General features: G+C 41.4%; 1 protein-coding gene across 1 annotated transcript in view; it reads left to right on the top strand.

The window, feature by feature from the left end:
- Nucleotides 1-21,840, top strand: part of ncmap (non-compact myelin associated protein) — a 34,641-nt gene extending 12,801 nt beyond the window's left edge. Inside the window, exons 2-4 of the mRNA XM_083633997.1 lie at nt 14,371-14,471; nt 15,714-15,798; nt 20,134-21,840. Of these exons, the coding sequence (XP_083490123.1) occupies nt 14,384-14,471; nt 15,714-15,798; nt 20,134-20,416 (456 nt within the window). The 5' untranslated portion in view covers nt 14,371-14,383 and the 3' untranslated portion in view covers nt 20,417-21,840. The remainder of the gene's footprint in view (nt 1-14,370; nt 14,472-15,713; nt 15,799-20,133) is intronic.
- The last annotated feature ends 151 nt before the right edge of the window (nt 21,841-21,991 follow it).

Raw genomic sequence — 21,991 nt, 5'->3', positions numbered from 1 at the left:
ACGCATAACCTCTCTGTGAACTTATAGAGGCTATATGAGTGGAAATAGGGAGGACCAGGGAAACACTGATCCAGAGCCACCAGTTTGTGCTCCCCATCTCTAATGGTTTAGCTGGACTGTATACCCAACAGACGGGTCCTGGAGCAATTCATACTATTCAGCTTTTGTTAACAAACACCTTTGTTTACAAAGTCCTGTAAAACAAATGCAGCAAACTTAACAGTGACAAATAATCAGCTATTATTTAAGAATAATTAAGAAATGATGTAACGGCGTGGGGGTCTTTTACAAGTCAAGACAAAGACGCTGTCTATGGCAGACAACTATGAAGTGTGTGTGTGTGTGTGTGTGTGTGTGTGTGTGTGTGTGTGTGTGTGTGTGTGTGTGTGTGTGCATGCATGCGTGCGTGCGTGCGTGCGTGCGTGTGTGTGTGCGTGTGTGTGTGAGAGAGAGAGAGGGAAGAGTGTGTTCATCAACAGCCAGGTGTCCCAAGTTACTGAGCTGAGCTCCTACCTGCTAACAACTGCAACTCTTTGCAACTGCAAAGAGTCTATTGTGTTTTCATGGTCTGTCGGAGTAATCATAACAACTAACAACACTTTTGGATCTGTGTGTTTTCGAACAGAAAACTGAATTCATTCATGGAGAGTCCAACGCATATCCAAATCTATAACACACACACACACACACACACACACACACACACACACGCACGCACGCACGCACGCACGCACACACACACACACACACACACACACACACACACACACACACACACACACACACACAGATGTAAGTAGTGCAAGTAGGCCTATATGAGGTTAAACTCAGGAGCATAAAACTACACAATTCACCGAAGCCACAGCCTGTATTAGCATGGACATTTCAATTGATGTTCTGTAATTGAGTGTTTTGCATATTTTATGGTGAATTTGAATAGAATCAATTGGACAAGCAGTGATTGCTCAGTTCTCCTATTTTTGGTTTCTCTGTACTACTCTATCTCTGCATGTGTCTGTCTGTTTGTGTGCAGGAAGAGGAAGAGGAGAAAAACAGCAAGCTTAGGGCTGGGTTGTGTGTGTATTTGTGTGCGCACACGCACAACATGCAGGGTTGTGTGTGTGTGTATTTGTGTGCGCACACGTACAACATGCAGGGTTGTGTGTGTGTATTTGTGTGCGCACACGCACAACATGCAGGGTTGTGCGTGTGTATTTGTGTGCGCACACGCACAACATGCAGGGTTGTGTGTGCGTGTATTTGTGTGCGCACACGCACAACATGCAGGGTTGTGCGTGTGTATTTGTGTGCGCACACGCACAACATGCAGGGTTGTGTGTGTGTATTTGCAACATGCAGGGTTGTGTGTGTGTATTTGTGTGCGCACACGCACAACATGCAGTCGTAGCTTACTGAGGCTGCTCTTCCGTGTGCCAGGGTTTTAAGCTTTTTATAGCCAATGCAAATGTTGTTCTCTTTTGAAGCACCTGTTCTGATCGCTCTGCTGTCCTTCACTCCCAGCACAACGTCTCACTAACTCCTAGGTTAAGTGTACTCAACCTTTTGCTACTAGCAATGCCTGCGTTTCCTCCATCTCCTGTCATTAAAAAGTTTTGTTCCAAAATCAAATGCCCACAGTTTTAACAAAATGATTGATAGCAAAAATAAATAAATAATACAAATCATAATGGCAACTGTGTGAAATGTGAATATACTTTTGAACTAACATATTCAATTATATTTAATTACATAAAATGTATGTAATGTTTTATAGTAGGCTATTTTGGAATAGAGCTTTAGTTAATTATAGAGATTATCTGTGCATTGATTTGGCTCAATCCTATCCTATAATAAGAATATGTGTGTGTGTGTGTGTGTGTGTGTGCGTGTGTGTGTGTGTGTGTGTGTGTGTGTGTGCGTGTGTGTGTGTGTGTGTGTGTGTGTGTGTGTGTGTGTGTGTGTGTGAGTGTGTGTGAGTGAGCAGAATTATGTTCGACCACAGCTATGCCATTTTACATGCGATCGGGCTGAATCTTTCAGGAAGTGTAGCATGACTGCGGGTGCCCTAATGCAGGATTTCAAATTAGGTAATTGGGGCCAATTAATTGCCCTAATTACCTAATGATTGGCCTAATAATGATGTGATGTCACTCGAGCAATGATGACATCATGGTGACATCACTCACTGATGACATCATCATTGAGTGCTCGAGTGACATCACCAATTCTATACATAAGTGATATCATCAGGGATTTTTGGACTCCCAGGGGGTCCACTAGTAAATGACAAACTATGGATGACTTTATGATTACTCAATAATACGCCCGCCGCCCCAGGCCCCACCCACCAAGTGCTAACTGATAGACAAAGTGCAATCAAAAACAATTTGTAAAATCAGCCCAGAAAGTGATTAGACCTCACATATTAAAAATAATAAAATTAACCAAAACATCTAGAAATGCTTAAAGAACAATATGGGTTTGGCTACAATCCACCCGTATTCCTGTGTGCTCTTGGGTGCCAAGTTGAGTGAATCATTAAGGATGGAATGATGGAATGTTACAGTCTGAGTCATATTTATGAATGACACATGATGATGTCATCCACTCCTTGTTTTACATTATGATGGCGATGAGTGGATGTGGAGCTCTCATGATGACGCCGGTCCTTCCTTCTGGTGCGTAGATGTGTTTATCTGTGGGAAGTCATCTCTCTACAACCCCGGCTCAGTGAAGCTTGCTGCAATAAATCTGTCAAATAATAATTGTGTTTTTTTATTATTATTTAATAAAAAAAAAGTAACTGTCTACAGGTATACATTTTAAGTGAGTTTTGGGTGAATTTTATATCTCTGTTATCCCAGTGATGAGTCATGCTGCTTTTTAACAGCAAGCCAAAAGCACAGGGAAGTATCCCTTACAGGGACGGGCCTCACCTGCAGCTGGTGTGGAGTGTTTCCTGAATAGTAGCAGTAATCCCCCTAAATGACGGAGGATCTCTGTGCTGTGACACATGAGGATCTCTGTGCTGTGACACATGAGGATCTCTCTGTGCTGTGACACATGAGGATCTCTGTGCTGTGAGGATTGCAAAACAATAGACACGATAAAGATCAAGATCACGATAAGTTATAATAATAAGATAAGAATAATAATAATATAATAATAAGAATATCTCTGTCAGGTAAGATAGGTAGATCGCCTCAGGCTACTGTGTGTATAATGTAGATACAATATGGATTGTTGGTCAAATCAAATCAAATCAAATGAGATTTTATCCAAAGTGCAAAATCACACCAAAGTGTCTCAATACAATTTACAACAGAAATACAATACACAACATAAAAACAACAATACAGTAGAAAAATGGTAAAAACAACAAGAAATCAAGATAGTAAGTGACATCTTATGATCTCTAGAGAATAGATAGGTATCCCTGACTGAGAGAGGAAGCTGGTTCCAAAGAGGGAGCACGGTGGGAGAACGCCCTACTTCCAGCTGATTTGATCAATAAAAAAATACTAAATAAAAAAAAGCTCCCATTTTCTCCCCAACTGTACTTTGCCAATTCCCCCTGCTGTCCCGGTCGTTGTTGCACCCCCTCTGCTGATCTGATCTGGGGAGAGTTGTAGATGTACAGAGTTGTTGTACATGCTCCCTCCGATACATGCAGGCAGGAATAGCACGTGGGAGGATCACGCTATTCCCCCCAGTTCCCCTCCCCCAAAACAAGCAGACAAGAGGAGGTGCTGGTGCAGTGACCAGGACACATACAGTATACCCCACCGGCTTCCCACCCGCAGACACGGCCAATTGTGTCTGTAGAAACATCTGACCAATGCCCGATGCACCACTGCTGGGAATTGAACCCGGGACTCCGCGGTGGTAGGAGTGCTTTTACCTCTACACTACATTACCCAGATGCCCTGGCAGCTGATTAAACCTGGGGACAATAAGGTATAGTCAGCATCATGTGAGCGGAGGGCACAAGGGGGAATATAGGGGGTGATGAGGTCAGAGAGATATATTGAAGTGTTAGCCCACAGAGAGATACATTATATTGAAGTGTTAGCCCACAGAGAGATACATTATATTGAAGTGTTAGCCCACAGAGAGATACATTATATTGAAGTGTTAGCCCACAGAGAGATACATTGAAGTGTTAGCCCACAGAGAGATACATTATATTGAAGTGTTAGCCCACAGAGAGATATATTGAAGTGTTAGCCCACAGAGAGATATATTGAAGTGCTAGCCCACAGAGAGATATATTGAAGTGTTTCAATATATATCTCTGTGGGCTAACACTTCAATATATCTCTCTGTGGGCTAACACTTCAATATATATCTCTGTGGGCTAACACTTCAATATATCTCTCTGTGGGCTAACACTTCAATATATATCTCTGTGGGCTAACACTTCAATAAATATCTCTGTGGGCTAACACTTCAATATATCTCTCTGTGGGCTAACACTTCAATATATCTCTCTGTGGGCTAACACTTCAATATATATCTCTGTGGGCTAACACTTCAATATATCTCTGTGGGCTAACACTTCAATATATATCTGTGGGCTAACACTTCAATATATCTCTGTGGGCTAACACTTCAATATATCTCTGTGGGCTAACACTTCAATATATCTCTCTGTGGGCTAACACTTCAATATATCTCTGTGGGCTAACACTTCAAATATCTCTCTGTTAGCCCACAGAGATATACTGTATATTGAAGTGTTAGCCCACAGAGAGATATATTGAAGTGTTAGCCCACAGAGAGATATATTGAAGTGGTAGCCCACAGAGAGATATATTGAAGTGTTAGCCCACAGAGAGATACATTGAAGTGTTAGCCCACAGAGAGATATATTGAAGTGTTAGCCCACAGAGATATATATTGAACTGTTAGCCCACAGAGAGATATATTGAAGTGCTAGCCCACAGAGAGATATATTGAAGTGTTAGCCCACAGAGAGATATATTGAAGTGTTAGCCCACAGAGAGATATATTGAAGTGTTAGCCCACAGAGATATATATTGAAGTGTTAGCCCACAGAGAGATATATTGAAGTGCTAGCCCACAGAGAGATATATTGAAGTGCTAGCCCACAGAGAGATATATTGAAGTGTTATAAATCGGCTCTCTCAAATCAAGCAATCTGATTGGTTCACAGCCATTGTATAAATCCAGTAACCGAGTCCAATAACCCATGGCCATGGGTTATTGGTTGCCATGGCAACTCTCTTACTAAAATACTTTGGTTACCTCAAAAAAAACAAATGGCGGAGACAGCTGTCAGATCCTTGTGAATCGATCTTCGCTTATAACTTTACTAATACTTCGCAGAAAATTATGTTTTGTACAAGAATAGATGCGGGCTAATGTCTTCTTTGCAAAAAAAAGGCTGTTAACCCCGCATTTAACCCCGTAACGTCAGTTGGTGTCGGGCTTTGCAGAAAGCACTCAGCTTCTCAGCAAGCGCTGAGAATGCAGCGCTGCGCTCGAGCTGCCTGTCGGGGTTTCCAGAAAGCTCTCAGCTTCTCAGCAAGCGCCAGGATTGGCCAATGTCAACTTCAGTCTCCAGAACGATCCAATCAAATCACCCGCACGTTCTTGCGGTCCCGCCTTACAGTAGTGTTTCAACTGACTCTGTCAGAATACCATGCCAGTCGGACTTATAGTATTATTATTATATTATTATACTTGGAAACCGTTTTATAAAAGCAATATAGCACTCGAGCTGCATGGTGTTGTGGAATATATCCCGCTGATAAGCTGTTATCCCACGAGGCCGCAGGCCGAGTGGGATAACAGCTTATCAGCGGGATATATTCGCCACAACACACTTGCTCTCATGCTATATTGCTTAATTAGCCCACAGAGAGATATATTGAAGTGTTAGCCCACAGAGATATATATTGAAGTGTTAGCCCACAGAGATATATATTGAAGTGTTAGCCCACAGAGATATATATTGAAGTGTTAGCCCACAGAGAGATATTGAAGTGTTAAGGTGCGTTCACACCGACCTATTAAAGTTTTTCGCTGGCGTCGAGTTTACATACAAAGTCAATGCAAACGAGCGATTGAGCGTATATTCGCCTGGGAGAAAAATCGCTGGGCGTCCGAGCGGCAGAGACAAAGCGATAGGGAGAAAATTCGCTCGTCGCTCGAGATGAAATATCCCGAATAACTTGAGCGAAATTACGCTGGCATCAGTCGCTCGCTGCTCAACGCTGATTGGCTGCCGTGTGAGAGCGAGTCAAGGATCACACTGGCTTGGAACAAACCGCTGGTTTATTGTGTGGCAACAAACCGCATTGACAGGCTGACAGCTGACATGAAGTGAAGTCTGTCCTACCGGTATGGAGCTCGCATTAGGAGCACGCTGATAGGCTTTAGCTTGTAAACAATGACGGTGGCTCGTAGTGGACAAACATCATGACATTGCGTAACGTTATAGCCCCCACATGTCCGTCAAATCGTGTGCCTGTTGATGAGCGATTTAAACAGAGCGACAGAGCGATTCCAAAGGGTTGAATGAAGCGACAAAGCGAAAAATAAATATCTTGGTGTGAACACAGCTTTAGCCCACAGAGAGATATATTGAAGTGCTAGCCCACAGAGAGACACAACTGCCTGACTGACATCACTTCCGTCACAAATGTTGACTATAAGATGAGATCACAGTTGCTCGAGTGACATCACTGATGACATTACAACTGCCTGATGAAATTGCTCACTTGCAGTTGAGTGACATCACTCGCCAGATCTCGCAAGACTACATCTCGTGTTGTCACTCAACAGCATGAGATGGATTTGCCCAGCTGACTTCAGGTCACTGCTCAACTCGTGCTCATACACACAAACTCACTTATAGAAGCGGTTGCACCGCTTAAAAAGGCAGTGGGATATCAGCTATATATTGATGAATCGTTATCAAAATGCCAAAGTCACATCAATCATCATTTGTTTATTTAATGTGCTTTTGCTTACATTAACAATATTGTGATATACTGTATATTGATATCAAGAAAGATCCTTATGATTATGTGATATTGGTTTCAACCATATCGCTCAGCCCCAGTCTATTTGTTCTGTTCCCTCTCTTCTCTCTCTCCCTTCTACCCCCGTCCTCTCCCTTCTCTCTCCCCCTCCTCTCTCTCCCCCTCTCTCTCTAATATAAGATTGTTCACGCCTGTTTATTGATAGTGCTTAGCTATACTTAGCTAGACACATTCTATGTAAAGCCCTCTGATACATTCTTGTGAATTAGGGCAATACAAATCAACTCGACTTGACATCAATACTTGTCGTGTGATCGTGACCTCATGATCTCGTGCAAAACCAGCTGCCTCGCAAGGTTAATAACATTATTAAAGCAGCTACGAGCAAGATTTTCCATTGTTATTAAACAGTCTAAATTTAATATCGATGCATCACATCTTACCTCTAATAGTAGACGAGACCAACGCCAAGTAGTCTCGCTTGAACCCCGATGGCCAGTGTTGTCTTGACGATTAATCTGTCTGCGGCCGGGGCAGATCAGGAAGTGAAATGAAACGGTTTGCGGCAGCCACTTCGGCCATAACCACAAAATAACAAAATTACTTCCAAACAAACTGTTCGAATATAACGAGAGATGTTCGCGAGAGTAGCAAGCCCCTGCATGGCGTTCTCCGTGTTTATGGTCTGTTGCTAGACAGGGGGCGAAGCGGTTGAAGGCAGGCAGCTGCCGTAAACCATTTCGTTTCACTTCCGGGTTTATCGGGCCCGCCGGTAGACAGATAGAGACAGACAGATAGAGAGAGAGAGCCTGGTGACGCGAGGTTAGTAGACAGACACAGACCCTATAATCATCAAGAGAGCAATCTCCAATTCACACGGCTTTGGTCTCAGCTACTATTATAGGTAAGATGTGATGCATCAATATCATAATTATACTGTTTAATAACAATCGAAAATCTTGCTCGTAGCTGCTTTAAGAGACAAGTAGGTGAAATGTTCCATCATAGGCATGAGCTGAACACAATGATTCATCCCGAGAGAGAGTGGGCTGTAAGTGATTCTGCTGTATTGAGACAGTACATGTAGCACAGCTGAAAAGGAGACAGCGTAGTCTGATGGGATTTATTCATAGACCATCAGGAGTACATGTGGTTAGAGGTGGAGCTCTTCTCACAATTTACCATCTGTGGGCAGTTTCACCCTTTTTAAACAGAGACTGAAATGGTCGGCACCAATGGCAGAGCTTATACCAGCAGCCTGTTTCCATGCAGCCAGACTCAAATGCAGCTAAATGATGAAAATAATCTGCCCAAATCCCATTGCTATATACCCCTTCCACATAATGTGGTTTCCAACCCGCACCATGCTCAGTTAATCTCTGCTAACATCTGTACATTGTTTCTAGCTGGTGGCTCTTCGTCATCAATCTGATGATGACACACTTTTTATAGGGAAAAAATGCTTTAACATTTTTTTTTATTTTTTTTTAAACCTTTATTTAACCAGGTGAGTGTCATTGAGATGACAAGATCTCTTTTTCGAGGGAGCCCTGGGCCAAGATAGCAGCAATACAGTTTCAACCAGACACACAATCAAATATTAAAAGCACACACTGTAGGTGAAGCACATAGGTCAAAGCATACAGTGGCAAATCACAGAATCAAACGCCTAAAAGACAGAAAGGAACACAAAGCAGCACATAACGAAGCATTAAAACACAAAAGCAAAACATGAAACACAACATGTATGAAAGCAAACATTAAGAGCACATATAAAACAAAGGCATGACTAAGACTATGACTAAAGGAGAGACAGGAGGAAACAGGCCTTTAGCTATGGAAGCACGCACAACCTCCAATTAGCTAGCTGCAAGTCTGTCTGCAAGTGTTTGCAGGCTGCAGGGGCAGATGCCTACATAGCCTACATTATAATGATGTATGAACCTATCGTGTGAGCTTAAAGCCATAAAAGGGTCAACACAAAGTCGTTCAATTATCTGTCTGTCGTGTTATTTCAGTCTGTCATAAGTCATAAGTCAATCTTGCAGAGAGCAATGTGCTAAAGCTGTTTTGTTCTGTTTGTTGCATAGCTGGTTGAATGCAGCCCATTACAGGTTTTTGAGCTGTACTTTGAAATGTGAAATAATGATCTACCATCACGTCACTATAGTCTGACACCATCACGTCACAATAGTCTGAAACCATCACGTCACTATAGTCTGACACCATCACGTCACTATAGTCTGAAACCATCACGTCACAATAGTCTGAAACCATCACGTCACAATAGTCTGAAACCATCACGTCACAATAGTCTGACACCATCACGTCACAATAGTCTGAAACCATCACGTCACTATAGTCTGAAACCATCACGTCACAATAGTCTGAAACCATCACGTCACAATAGTCTGAAACCATCACGTCACAATAGTCTGAAACCATCACGTCACAATAGTCTGACACCATCACGTCACAATAGTCTGAAACCATCACGTCACAATAGTCTGACACCATCACGTCACAATAGTCTGAAACCATCACGTCACTATAGTCTGAAACCATCACGTCACAATAGTCTGAAACCATCACCTCACTATAGTCTGACACCATCACATCACAATAGTCTGACACCATCACGTCACAATAGTCTGACACCATCACGTCACTATAGTCTGACACCATCACGTCACTATAGTCTGAAACCATCACGTCACAATAGTCTGACACCATCACGTCACTATAGTCTGAAACCATCACGTCACAATAGTCTGAAACCATCACGTCACAATAGTCTGAAACCATCACGTCACAATAGTCTGAAACCATCACGTCACAATAGTCTGACACCATCACGTCACAATAGTCTGAAACCATCACGTCACAATAGTCTGACACCATCACGTCACAATAGTCTGAAACCATCACGTCACTATAGTCTGAAACCATCACGTCACAATAGTCTGAAACCATCACCTCACTATAGTCTGACACCATCACATCACAATAGTCTGACACCATCACGTCACAATAGTCTGACACCATCACGTCACTATAGTCTGACACCATCACGTCACTATAGTCTGACACCATCACGTCACTATAGTCTGAAACCATCACGTCACAATAGTCTGAAACCATCACGTCACAATAGTCTGAAACCATCACGTCACAATAGTCTGAAACCATCACGTCACAATAGTCTGACACCATCACGTCACAATAGTCTGAAACCATCACGTCACTATAGTCTGAAACCATCACGTCACAATAGTCTGAAACCATCACGTCACAATAGTCTGAAACCATCACGTCACAATAGTCTGAAACCATCACGTCACAATAGTCTGACACCATCACGTCACAATAGTCTGAAACCATCACGTCACAATAGTCTGACACCATCACGTCACAATAGTCTGAAACCATCACGTCACTATAGTCTGAAACCATCACGTCACAATAGTCTGAAACCATCACCTCACTATAGTCTGACACCATCACATCACAATAGTCTGACACCATCACGTCACAATAGTCTGAAACCATCACGTCACTATAGTCTGAAACCATCACCTCACTATAGTCTGAAACCATCACGTCACTATAGTCTGAAACCATCACATCACAATAGTCTGACACCATCACGTCACAATAGTCTGAAACCATCACGTCACTATAGTCTGACACCATCACGTCACAATAGTCTGAAACCATCACGTCACTATAGTCTGAAACCATCACGTCACAATAGTCTGAAACCATCACGTCACTATAGTCTGACACCATCACGTCACTATAGTCTGACACCATCACATCACTATAGTCTGAAACCATCACCTCACTATAGTCTGACACCATCACATCACTATAGTCTGACACCATCACGTCACTATAGTCTGAAACCATCACGTCACTATAGTCTGACACCATCACGTCACTATAGTCTGACACCATCACGTCACTATAGTCTGACACCATCACGTCACAATAGTCTGAAACCATCACGTCACTATAGTCTGACACCATCACATCACTATAGTCTGAAACCATCACGTCACAATAGTCTGAAACCATCACGTCACTATAGTCTGACACCATCACGTCACAATAGTCTGAAACCATCACGTCACTATAGTCTGACACCATCACGTCACTATAGTCTGAAACCATCACCTCACTATAGTCTGACACCATCACATCACTATAGTCTGAAACCATCACGTCACAATAGTCTGAAACCATCACGTCACTATAGTCTGACACCATCACATCACTATAGTCTGACACCATCACGTCACTATAGTCTGAAACCATCACCTCACTATAGTCTGACACCATCACATCACTATAGTCTGAAACCATCACGTCACTATAGTCTGACACCATCACGTCACTATAGTCTGAAACCATCACGTGACTATAGTCTGACACCATCACGTCACTATAGTCTGACACCATCACGTCACTATAGTCTGACACCATCACGTCACAATAGTCTGAAACCATCACCTCACTATAGTCTGACACCATCACATCACTATAGTCTGAAACCATCACGTCACAATAGTCTGACACCATCACGTCACAATAGTCTGAAACCATCACCTCACTATAGTCTGACACCATCACATCACTATTGTCTGAAACCATCACGTCACAATAGTCTGAAACCATCACGTCACAATAGTCTGACACCATCACGTCACTATAGTCTGAAACCATCACGTCACTATAGTCTGACACCATCACGTCACTATAGTCTGACACCATCACGTCACTATAGTCTGAAACCATCACGTCACAATAGTCTGACACCATCACGTCACTATAGTCTGACACCATCACGTCACTATAGTCTGACACCATCACGTCACTATAGTCTGACACCATCACGTCACTATAGTCTGAAACCATCACGTCACTATAGTCTGAAACCATCACGTCACAATAGTCTGAAACCATCACGTCACTATAGTCTGACACCATCACGTCACTATAGTCTGAAACCATCACGTCACAATAGTCTGAAACCATCACGTCACAATAGTCTGACACCATCACGTCACTATAGTCTGAAACCATCACGTCACTATAGTCTGACACCATCACGTCACTATAGTCTGACACCATCACGTCACAATAGTCTGACACCATCACGTCACAATAGTCTGACACCATCACGTCACTACAGTCTGACACCATCACGTCACTATAGTCTGAAACCATCACGTCACTATAGTCTGAAACCATCACCTCACTATAGTCTGACACCATCACATCACTATAGTCTAAAACCATCACGTCACAATAGTCTGAAACCATCACGTCACTATAGTCTGACACCATCACATCACTATAGTCTGACACCATCACGTCACTATAGTCTGAAACCATCACCTCACTATAGTCTGACACCATCACATCACTATAGTCTGAAACCATCACGTCACTATAGTCTGACACCATCACGTCACTATAGTCTGAAACCATCACGTGACTATAGTCTGACACCATCACGTCACTATAGTCTGACACCATCACGTCACTATAGTCTGACACCATCATGTCACAATAGTCTGAAACCATCACCTCACTATAGTCTGACACCATCACATCACTATAGTCTGAAACCATCACGTCACAATAGTCTGACACCATCACGTCACAATAGTCTGAAAGCATCACCTCACTATAGTCTGACACCATCACATCACTATAGTCTGAAACCATCACGTCACAATAGTCTGAAACCATCACGTCACAATAGTCTGACACCATCACGTCACTATAGTCTGAAACCATCACGTCACTATAGTCTGACACCATCACGTCACTATAGTCTGACACCATCACGTCACTATAGTCTGAAACCATCACGTCACAATAGTCTGACACCATCACGTCACTATAGTCTGACACCATCACGTCACTATAGTCTGACACCATCACGTCACTATAGTCTGACACCATCACGTCACTATAGTCTGAAACCATCACGTCACTATAGTCTGAAACCATCACGTCACAATAGTCTGAAACCATCACGTCACTATAGTCTGACACCATCACATCACTATAGTCTGAAACCATCACGTCACAATAGTCTGAAACCATCACGTCACAATAGTCTGACACCATCACGTCACTATAGTCTGAAACCATCACGTCACTATAGTCTGACACCATCACGTCACTATAGTCTGACACCATCACGTCACTATAGTCTGAAACCATCACGTCACAATAGTCTGACACCATCACGTCACTATAGTCTGACACCATCACGTCACTATAGTCTGAAACCATCACGTCACTATAGTCTGACACCATCACGTCACTATAGTCTGAAACCATCACGTCACTATAGTCTGAAACCATCACGTCACTATAGTCTGACACCATCACGTCACTATAGTCTGACACCATCACGTCACAATAGTCTGAAACCATCACGTCACTATAGTCTGACACCATCACGTCACTATAGTCTGAAACCATCACGTCACTATAGTCTGAAACCATCACATCACTATAGTCTGACACCATCACGTCACTATAGTCTGAAACCATCACGTCACTATAGTCTGACACCATCACGTCACTATAGTCTGACACCATCACGTCACTATAGTCTGACACCATCACGTCACTATAGTCTGACACCATCACGTCACTATAGTCTGACACCATCACGTCACTATAGTCTGACACCATCACATCACTATAGTCTGAAACCATCACGTCACAATAGTCTGACACCATCACGTCACTATAGTCTGACACCATCACGTGACTATAGTCTGACACCATCACGTGACTATAGTCTGACACCATCACGTCACTATAGTCTGACACCATCACGTCACTATAGTCTGAAACCATCACGTCACAATAGTCTGACACCATCACGTCACTATAGTCTGACACCATCACGTGACTATAGTCTGACACCATCACGTCACTATAGTCTGACACCATCACGTCACTATAGTCTGACACCATCACGTCACTATAGTCTGACACCATCACGTCACTATAGTCTGACACCATCACGTCACTATAGTCTGACACCATCACGTGACTATAGTCTGAAACCATCACGTGACTATAGTCTGAAACCATCACGTCACTATAGTCTGAAACCGACGTAAGAGGCAAAAGGTAGCACTTTATCTTTCCACACTCTTTTGACTCCAGTCTCCCCCAAATGTCATGACGTTGGTATGATTGAAGTGTGGCAAAAACTCCACTGTAGTGAACTGGCTTGTTTATGTTATTATTATCCTCACAAAAGTGTGTGTTATGGAGTCGTGGTTTGAGTGTTTACTTGACTCAATGTTTTGTTCTGCCTGTGCAGGTTATTGCTGAAAATGCAAGCTTCAACTGTCTCACCTGTGACCAACAGTACCTCAAACACCACCACCACCACCAAGTCCAAGGAGCAAATACTCATCCAGAGTAAGCATACTGGATGCCACCTCTGTGTGTGTGTGTGTGTGTGTGTGTGTGTGTGTGTGTGTGTGTGTGTGTGTGTGTGTGTGTGTGTGTGTGTGTGCGTGCGTGCGCGCGCGCGCGTGCGTGCCCAAATGTCCACATTGCATTGCATTCATGCCTAGGCTTGAGAATGAGGTATTTCTTGCCCATAGCATCAGATTGACATTTACATTTACATTTATATCAGATGTTAGAATGCTCCCTGTGGAAGTTCACGTCAAAAAGTTACAATGCCTAGAGTTAAGATACGCAATGACTTATAAATAACAGCCCATTGCGTCACGCAGTCTAATCTAGATGGTTTATAAGGGAGTGCCACCCATGCAAAAACATTTGCTAATTCTGCAGGTATGCGGTATTGACGACATTGTTGCGATACGACACACTTTGGAGGGACACACAGGATACAGTGTGTCACATGGACCAGGGGGATTTGTCGAAATGCAAATACTAAAATGGACACAACACTGAAAATAACCTTTCAAAATGTGCCACCCCTATCCTCTTACAGATTTACTGAGATGTGCTTCTGCTGTTACAAAATAATAATCTAGAAATCAATGTCGGTTTATTGTTTTGACCGATTCAACTGCAAATTAGAATAGGAGACATTGGCTAAGTTCTTTGTGTGTGCGTGTAGGTGTGAGTGAGAGTGTTACTACAGAGAGGCCTACTTCCTGCTTCAGCACTGTACCAGAGATTTTCATCCGCCATTTATTTTCCCATAGACATTTTGGTAAAATGCTTATATATATATACAAATAGTTTTACTTTGTCAAACCAAACGGTTCAGATATATTTAGAAACAACATTTCACTCGGAACAAAACGTTAAAAAAAATGCGGATTTAAAGAAATAAATCAATGTAGTTTTTTAAGTTTTGGTGCGAGTCAAATGTAAAGCTATTGTTATAAGCATTTTACTAAATGTCTATGGGAAAATAAATGGCGGATGAAAATCTCTGGTACAGTGCTGAAGCAGGAAGTAGGCGGTCACTTTGCCATCTATACACTCTACAAAACAGTATCACATGGGCCAGAGGGAATGTGTAAAATGCAAATACTAGAATGAAAGCAAGACTGGAAATAACATCCTTTCAAAACACCCCACCCCCATTATCTCTCTCTCTCTCTCTCTCTCTCTCTCTCTCTCTCTTTCTCTCTCTCTCTCTCTTTGTCTCTCTCTCTCTCTCCCTTTGTCTCTCAGGTTCTGGGGCTATGATTGCTGTCATCGTTATAGGTATCATCATCATTCTCACCATTCTACTGATCATCTTGAAGACATACAACAGGTCAGGTGACATTCCACTGGCACAGGCCAATTCCTAGTGTGGCTGTGGTTCACAGCATGTCCAAGCCAAACACTGCTGCTATTTTTACATGGTCTGATGTCAGTGAAACAAAAATACAAACAAATACATTTGTTATTATCGTCATCATCATAATGTCACTTTCTTTAAGACTTATTGAACATCTTTATCGCTTAGTGATGCTTATGATGCTTCTGAACTTGCATTCCAGTGCACCTGGGGATCTATTATTTCTATTTTGACGCACTAAAAATCCCTTGAGTTTATTTTCAGAAAGCAACCACCACTATCACATGCAGCCACCCCCTCTTTTCTCCTGTTTTCTCTTCCTTTTACTTTTGCTCCTTTTTCCTTTCTTTTCCTTGCTCAATTTGTCTGATTTGTTCTGTTTAGTTCTATTCTGTATTTGTAGCCAGTGCTTTGTCATTTACAAACAGTGTCTTATAGCGCTTTCAGGGATGGAGGGAGGATCAGAGAAACGGCTTATAGGGCCTTTTGTGGGGAATTAGAGGGGTTGAGGGGTCAAATTCAAATGGAAAACATCTGTCATTTTAAACATCATTATTACATCTATCATATTTGTATTCAGAATTACAGAGGGCATTTAGAGCCAAAAATGTATTCAAACTCTGATATTTATTCTCAGAATTCTGACTTGAAACTCAGAATTCTGACTTACGGTAGGCTAAATCTCAGAATTCTGACTTTATTCTCAGAATTCTAACTTTAAACTAAGAATTCAAAGCAATTTTTCATGCGACCCTAATCACAGAATGACTGTGATCATTACATTTGACCTGAAAATAATTGGTCAGTGTGAATATGTAGTATATATATATATAGTATATGAATGAAGTCAGGACATTGGGGAAGTCATATGGGAACAGGACTGTATAGAGACACTGCGGAGCGCGTCATCATTCAGAAACCATGCCCAAAACGGGGGGAAACACAAACTCCCCCCCAATCCCGGCGTTCTCCTATGTCGCGGGTGTTGCACACATAAGAGATGAACACTCCAACTTACATCATTGACAGCAACATCCACATTTTTCTTCTCGCCAATTCTCAATGGCTTCCTTGTTTTCCTCGGGAGTACAAAAAAACTTTAACTGGCGATTTTTTACATTTTGTTGTGTGCGCAGCCCACCACACAACAGCTTTTAGCTATGTTTAATTCAAAGAATATGATGCTGGTGTATGGAAGTGAACGGAGAGCTTTCCCCCGTGATGGGCGTGGCCGATTTCATGCAGTGTCTCTATAGCCACGCATCCATACCTCATCTCTCTGCATAAGACATGCTCTAATACAGTTCTTCACAGACGACTTTTTTCAAATGCCAGACGAGCAAAAATATATCCTACAGTTAATCCCAAAAGCCCCAGATGCCACCAAAGCCCTGCTGCCTTGGGTCATATGTTTTGGACGTGTCAGACATTGAATGACTTTTGGAACCCCATTTTTGAATCTCTCTCAAAAATGTGCATGACGCTTGACCCCCAACCCTACCACGGCCATTTTTGGTGTGGCAAAGTCACAGGAGAATCTGTCTGTTCGCCAGAAAAAACGCGATTGCATTCGCATCTCTCTTGGCCCGCCATCTTGTCCTCCTTAATTGGAAGTCAACAAAAGCCCCTTCATTTATACAGTGGGCCAGGGAGCTGTTGTCTTCTCTGAAATTAGAACAAATCAGGTACTCAGTGTGTGGATCAAGGAAAAAGTTCCATACAACCTGGTCCCTTTTATAAGCTACGAAACGTTCTCTTTCTCTTAAAATCAGATCAATAGTAAGTTAACCTGGTACTCTACCAAAATTCTAATATTGTGTTAATACCTAGAGAATCTTTATAGTCTGATTCAACATAATAATGCGTGTGTGTTTTTTTTTAAGTGTACTTGTATTTGTGTCAGACGTGTAATGTGCTTTTGCCTTCTTGACCAGGTCACCCTTGAAAAAGAGACCTCGGTCTCAATCGGTTTTTATTTTCTGGTTAAATAAAGGTTTGATTGATTGATTGATTGATTGGTCAGTGTTGGGGGTAACTCATTACAAAAGTAATATATTACATGTAATATATTACTTTTGGCAGTAACTTAGTAACACAACTTATTACCAATAGGATTTCAGTAATATTATAAAATAAATTTAAATAAAGATACAATCATTTCCTAATCAAATTGTCTCCTTTTAGGCATATAACCACTATAGATGACAATAACAATGGATAAAGATAACATTTAGAATTTTGGACGGTTTACACTGACTTCAAGATGGTTTTAATTTATTTTTCGGGATGTTCTGGGGCAGCAATGTCATTCTGCTAGTGCAGTTATTTTGGTGAAAGTAATGCAAAAGTAGTGTAATAAGTAACAAGTTACTCTACACAGACAGTAATATTGTAAAGTAATGTATTACTTTTATACTTTTATACTTTTAGTATATTACATTCTGAAAGTAACTTGCCCAACACTGCTTGTGGTATGAACAAAGGTTCCCATGCATACTTGTGGTCCTTGATTTGTGAATTTGTGAATGAAAGCATCGGGGAAACTACTGTATTTGGAACAAAGATGGGCCATTAAAGATGCCTCGATTTGTGAATGGGATCTGCAGCTCTTCTGATATGTGTTTGATTGATGTGTAGCACGGCACAGATGAGAACGCTTTACTCATTCAAGTCTTCTCTCTTTGAGTCTTTTTGGTTTTGGTTGGTGTTCAACTCATTCTCTGGATGTTATTATTTTTATCATGAACATTTTCAACTCTCTGTGTTTTAACAGTGAGTGACACTGTGAGCACTCTCGGACTGTGCCGTGTTGGGTTCTTGAATCTGGATGAATTGGACCTAGAATGTCCCTGATTTTGATGTCTAGAAACAGTGGGAACCCTATACAGTATATATGTATGTGTATGTGTATGTGTGTGTCTCAGTGGGCAATTTACTTTCAAAATGTAATATACTACATATTACTAGTTACTTTCATTTGAAAGTAATAAGTTACTTTACAATATTATTGTCTGTGCAGATCCCTTTCATTGGCGGTCCGCGGCCTGCAAGCCCGGTCCACTTTTTTTTTTTTTTTTTTTTTACAAACTACAAACATAAATAAATGTCAACTTGAAACTATGTTTCAATTACCACACAGCCTATAATATTATAGCCTTTGTTTATTCAAAAATAAATGAATAAATAAATAAAATTGACAACCGGTCCGCAATTTTTTTTCTCCATCTATCTACCGGTCCTTGGCACAAAAAAGGTTGGGAACCCCTGGTTTAGCCTACTGACCTGGGTGTGGAGACCAGGAAAGCACAGGCTGTTTACTGAGCTGGAGGTGTGTGGAGCTGCATCCCAGAGAAAGACAGACTGGACATCAGAATGTTTTCATATATATATTTTTAATCAAGTCGGTGTGAATGTTTTCATCACTTTTATCATTTTTTATTAAGTCCGCCTGAATGTTTTTTATATCATCTATATATATATATATATATATAAAAATATATAAAGTCGGTCTGAATGTTTTTATGATTTTTATTAACATTTTTATCATTCGTTCTACATTTTTTATCATTGAATAAACTAAAAACTAAATCAAACGCTTACTGTGTGGTTTTTCGGTAAAAGTGGCTCTCCTCTTGACTTTGACCGGCTAGTGTGGCTCTCATGGAGAAAATAGTGAGGATCACTGGTGTAGAGTAACTTGTTACTTATTACACTACTTCTGCATTACTTTTACCAAAGCAACAGCAGCAGCAGAATGACAACGCTGCCCCGGAAGCATCCCGACTAATAATTTAAACCGTCTTGAAGTCAGTAAACAATCCGAAATTCTAAATGTTATTCTTTTCCTTTGTTATTGTCATCTATAGTGGTTATTTGCATAAAAACACACAGTTGGATTAGGAAATGATTGTATGTTTTTTAAATATGTGCTTTGATTTATTTATTTTTAACTCAATTTGTAACTTGAGTTACTTGACAAAGTAACTGGTATAATATTACTGAAATCCTATAAGTAATAAGTTATATTACTGAGTTACCGCTAAAAGTAATATATTACATGTAATATGTTACTTTTGTAATGCGTTACGCCCAACACTGGTGTGTCTGTGTGTATGTATACATAGATGTATATATGGTATGTATATATGCATATATATTGACCTTGGAAGGGGGAAGGGTGGGGAGGCGGGGTTTAGAATAGGAGTTGTCATTTAACTATAATAAGAATTGTAACTATGTATCTTGTCTAATTTATTCTATTGCAAAAATCAAAAATCAAGTATTGTAAATCTCTCCCACTGTCACCAGGCGGACCCATGTGTCTCGAGTCCTGGGAGCCAGCGGGGGCTCCAAGGCCCGCCAGAAGAAGATGTCCTCCTCCACGGTGCAGAGTGGCATGCCGCTGAGCACCCTGGGGGTCAGCTCCGTGTCGGGCAGCATGGCACACTCAAACCCAGCCTCGGAGAATGGCTTCCGCCTGCCCAGGGTGGAACTAAACAGCACAGACACAAACAACATGGAGCAATTCAGCACGACCAGCGGGTCCACTGTGGTCACCGTGCACGAGCATCCGTCACTAGGAAACACATAGCAGGAAACACATAGCAGTGAGACTGTGCTTTGCTCCTACGATCGGCTCGTTCAGCTGATGTGCTGCCTTCATCCCAAACCACCTACTGTGTGGACATCTGGCTTCATTTTGGGTCGATTGAATCCTGTGGAAACTCAATCCATGACAACCTCCACCAACTGAGCCACTGCCGGTGACGACATGGAATAACAACCAAAAATAAATACACATTATGAACAAAATGTTAGCATAAACCAAACGATGCAGTGGGCGACTCCTTCCGGTCAACTTCCGGCCTGTTGGTGTTGGCAGTGTTGTTTGGGGGACCGGGGGTCGCTCTCCTATGTGTTACGTCAAAGTCACATTCGATACAAAAACCTGAGAGTTTTATTGTTGTCTTGCTTCTCACTAAGTGCGCCCAACTGCTATAAAATGACTTTAGCCCTCTTATGAATCAGTGGTGGGGTCTTTTGTATTCGGATATAAAAGCAAAGCTCAGACCACATCCCTGCCATCGAAATACTTGTTTGTTTACCCATAGATTATATAAATCGCCCGTATATACCCCAATCTGACCCACACTTCCAGTTGCGTGACAGCAGGGTGTCCGCAACTATAGTATGAAATAAAATTGACACTTTTTTGTGAACATTTTTGCTTGTTTGTTTTGACTACAGTCAGTGTTCAGAGTATGAGAGGCTATAGTTCCTTACTGTTTGTACATATTGCAGCTGTTCCATCACAAAAATCATATAGCCTAACTGGAGGAAACGTCTGAAAAGGGCTCATGACCAGATAATGTTGGTCTAAGTATGTACATTTCTGTATTGAAAAGGACCATATAGGTTCAGATGTATAGAGTTAGCATATAAACTGCAGAGCAGACAAAGAGAGAGTGAATAAGGTAACTCAAACCTATATATCCACATGCTTGTGCAATGGAGAAACATACTTGGAATATAACAGCATATTGATATTGCATATAGTCCTACTGTATTTTTGACCAGCTTGTGGAAGATATGACCTGCCAGAATATGGAATGTGTTTCTGTTCAATTTGGTTGATCTTCCATCATCACACTGTCTTTGTCTTCTGTGTAGATTCACTGTGTTTTCCTATTAAGAATGATGAATAAAATGTCAGTGTATATTTTTTTACCGTGTAGAACGAGGAGACCGCAGAGATATTTTGTGAAGGGTGGTGGAAACAGTTTTGATCTCTTGTAGGAGAGACAGGCCATCACTGTGCTGAAATTAATAATTTAATCGTTTGACACCAAAGGATTTTGCACTTTAATTTTTCTTGCTCCTGCCCTGTATTTTTTATGTTTATTGTTCTTTCAATGAAAAGACATGAAAATAAATTTGAATATGTCTAAATGTGGCCAAATTGTGTGTAGCATTAAGTACAGAGGAGACCATCACAGGCAACTGGGGAAGATACATTTTGACATTGTGGAAAGATACTGATCAAAGGCTGATAAAGGACTGATGTGCAGCAATACTGAAGTAAAGAAAATAAATTAAATGAAAATAAATTAAAGTCTAGCCTATTTGAAAAAGAATGCTTCACTATCAGAGACAGCAGTGTTTTGTT

The sequence above is a fragment of the Poromitra crassiceps genome, assembly GCF_964638095.1.
Source record: "Poromitra crassiceps genome assembly, chromosome: 3".
In the NCBI taxonomy this organism is placed as follows: domain Eukaryota; kingdom Metazoa; phylum Chordata; class Actinopteri; order Beryciformes; family Melamphaidae; genus Poromitra; species Poromitra crassiceps.
The sequence above is the reverse complement of the archived record's forward strand: the minus strand, read 5'-3'. Positions and strand labels throughout refer to the sequence as shown.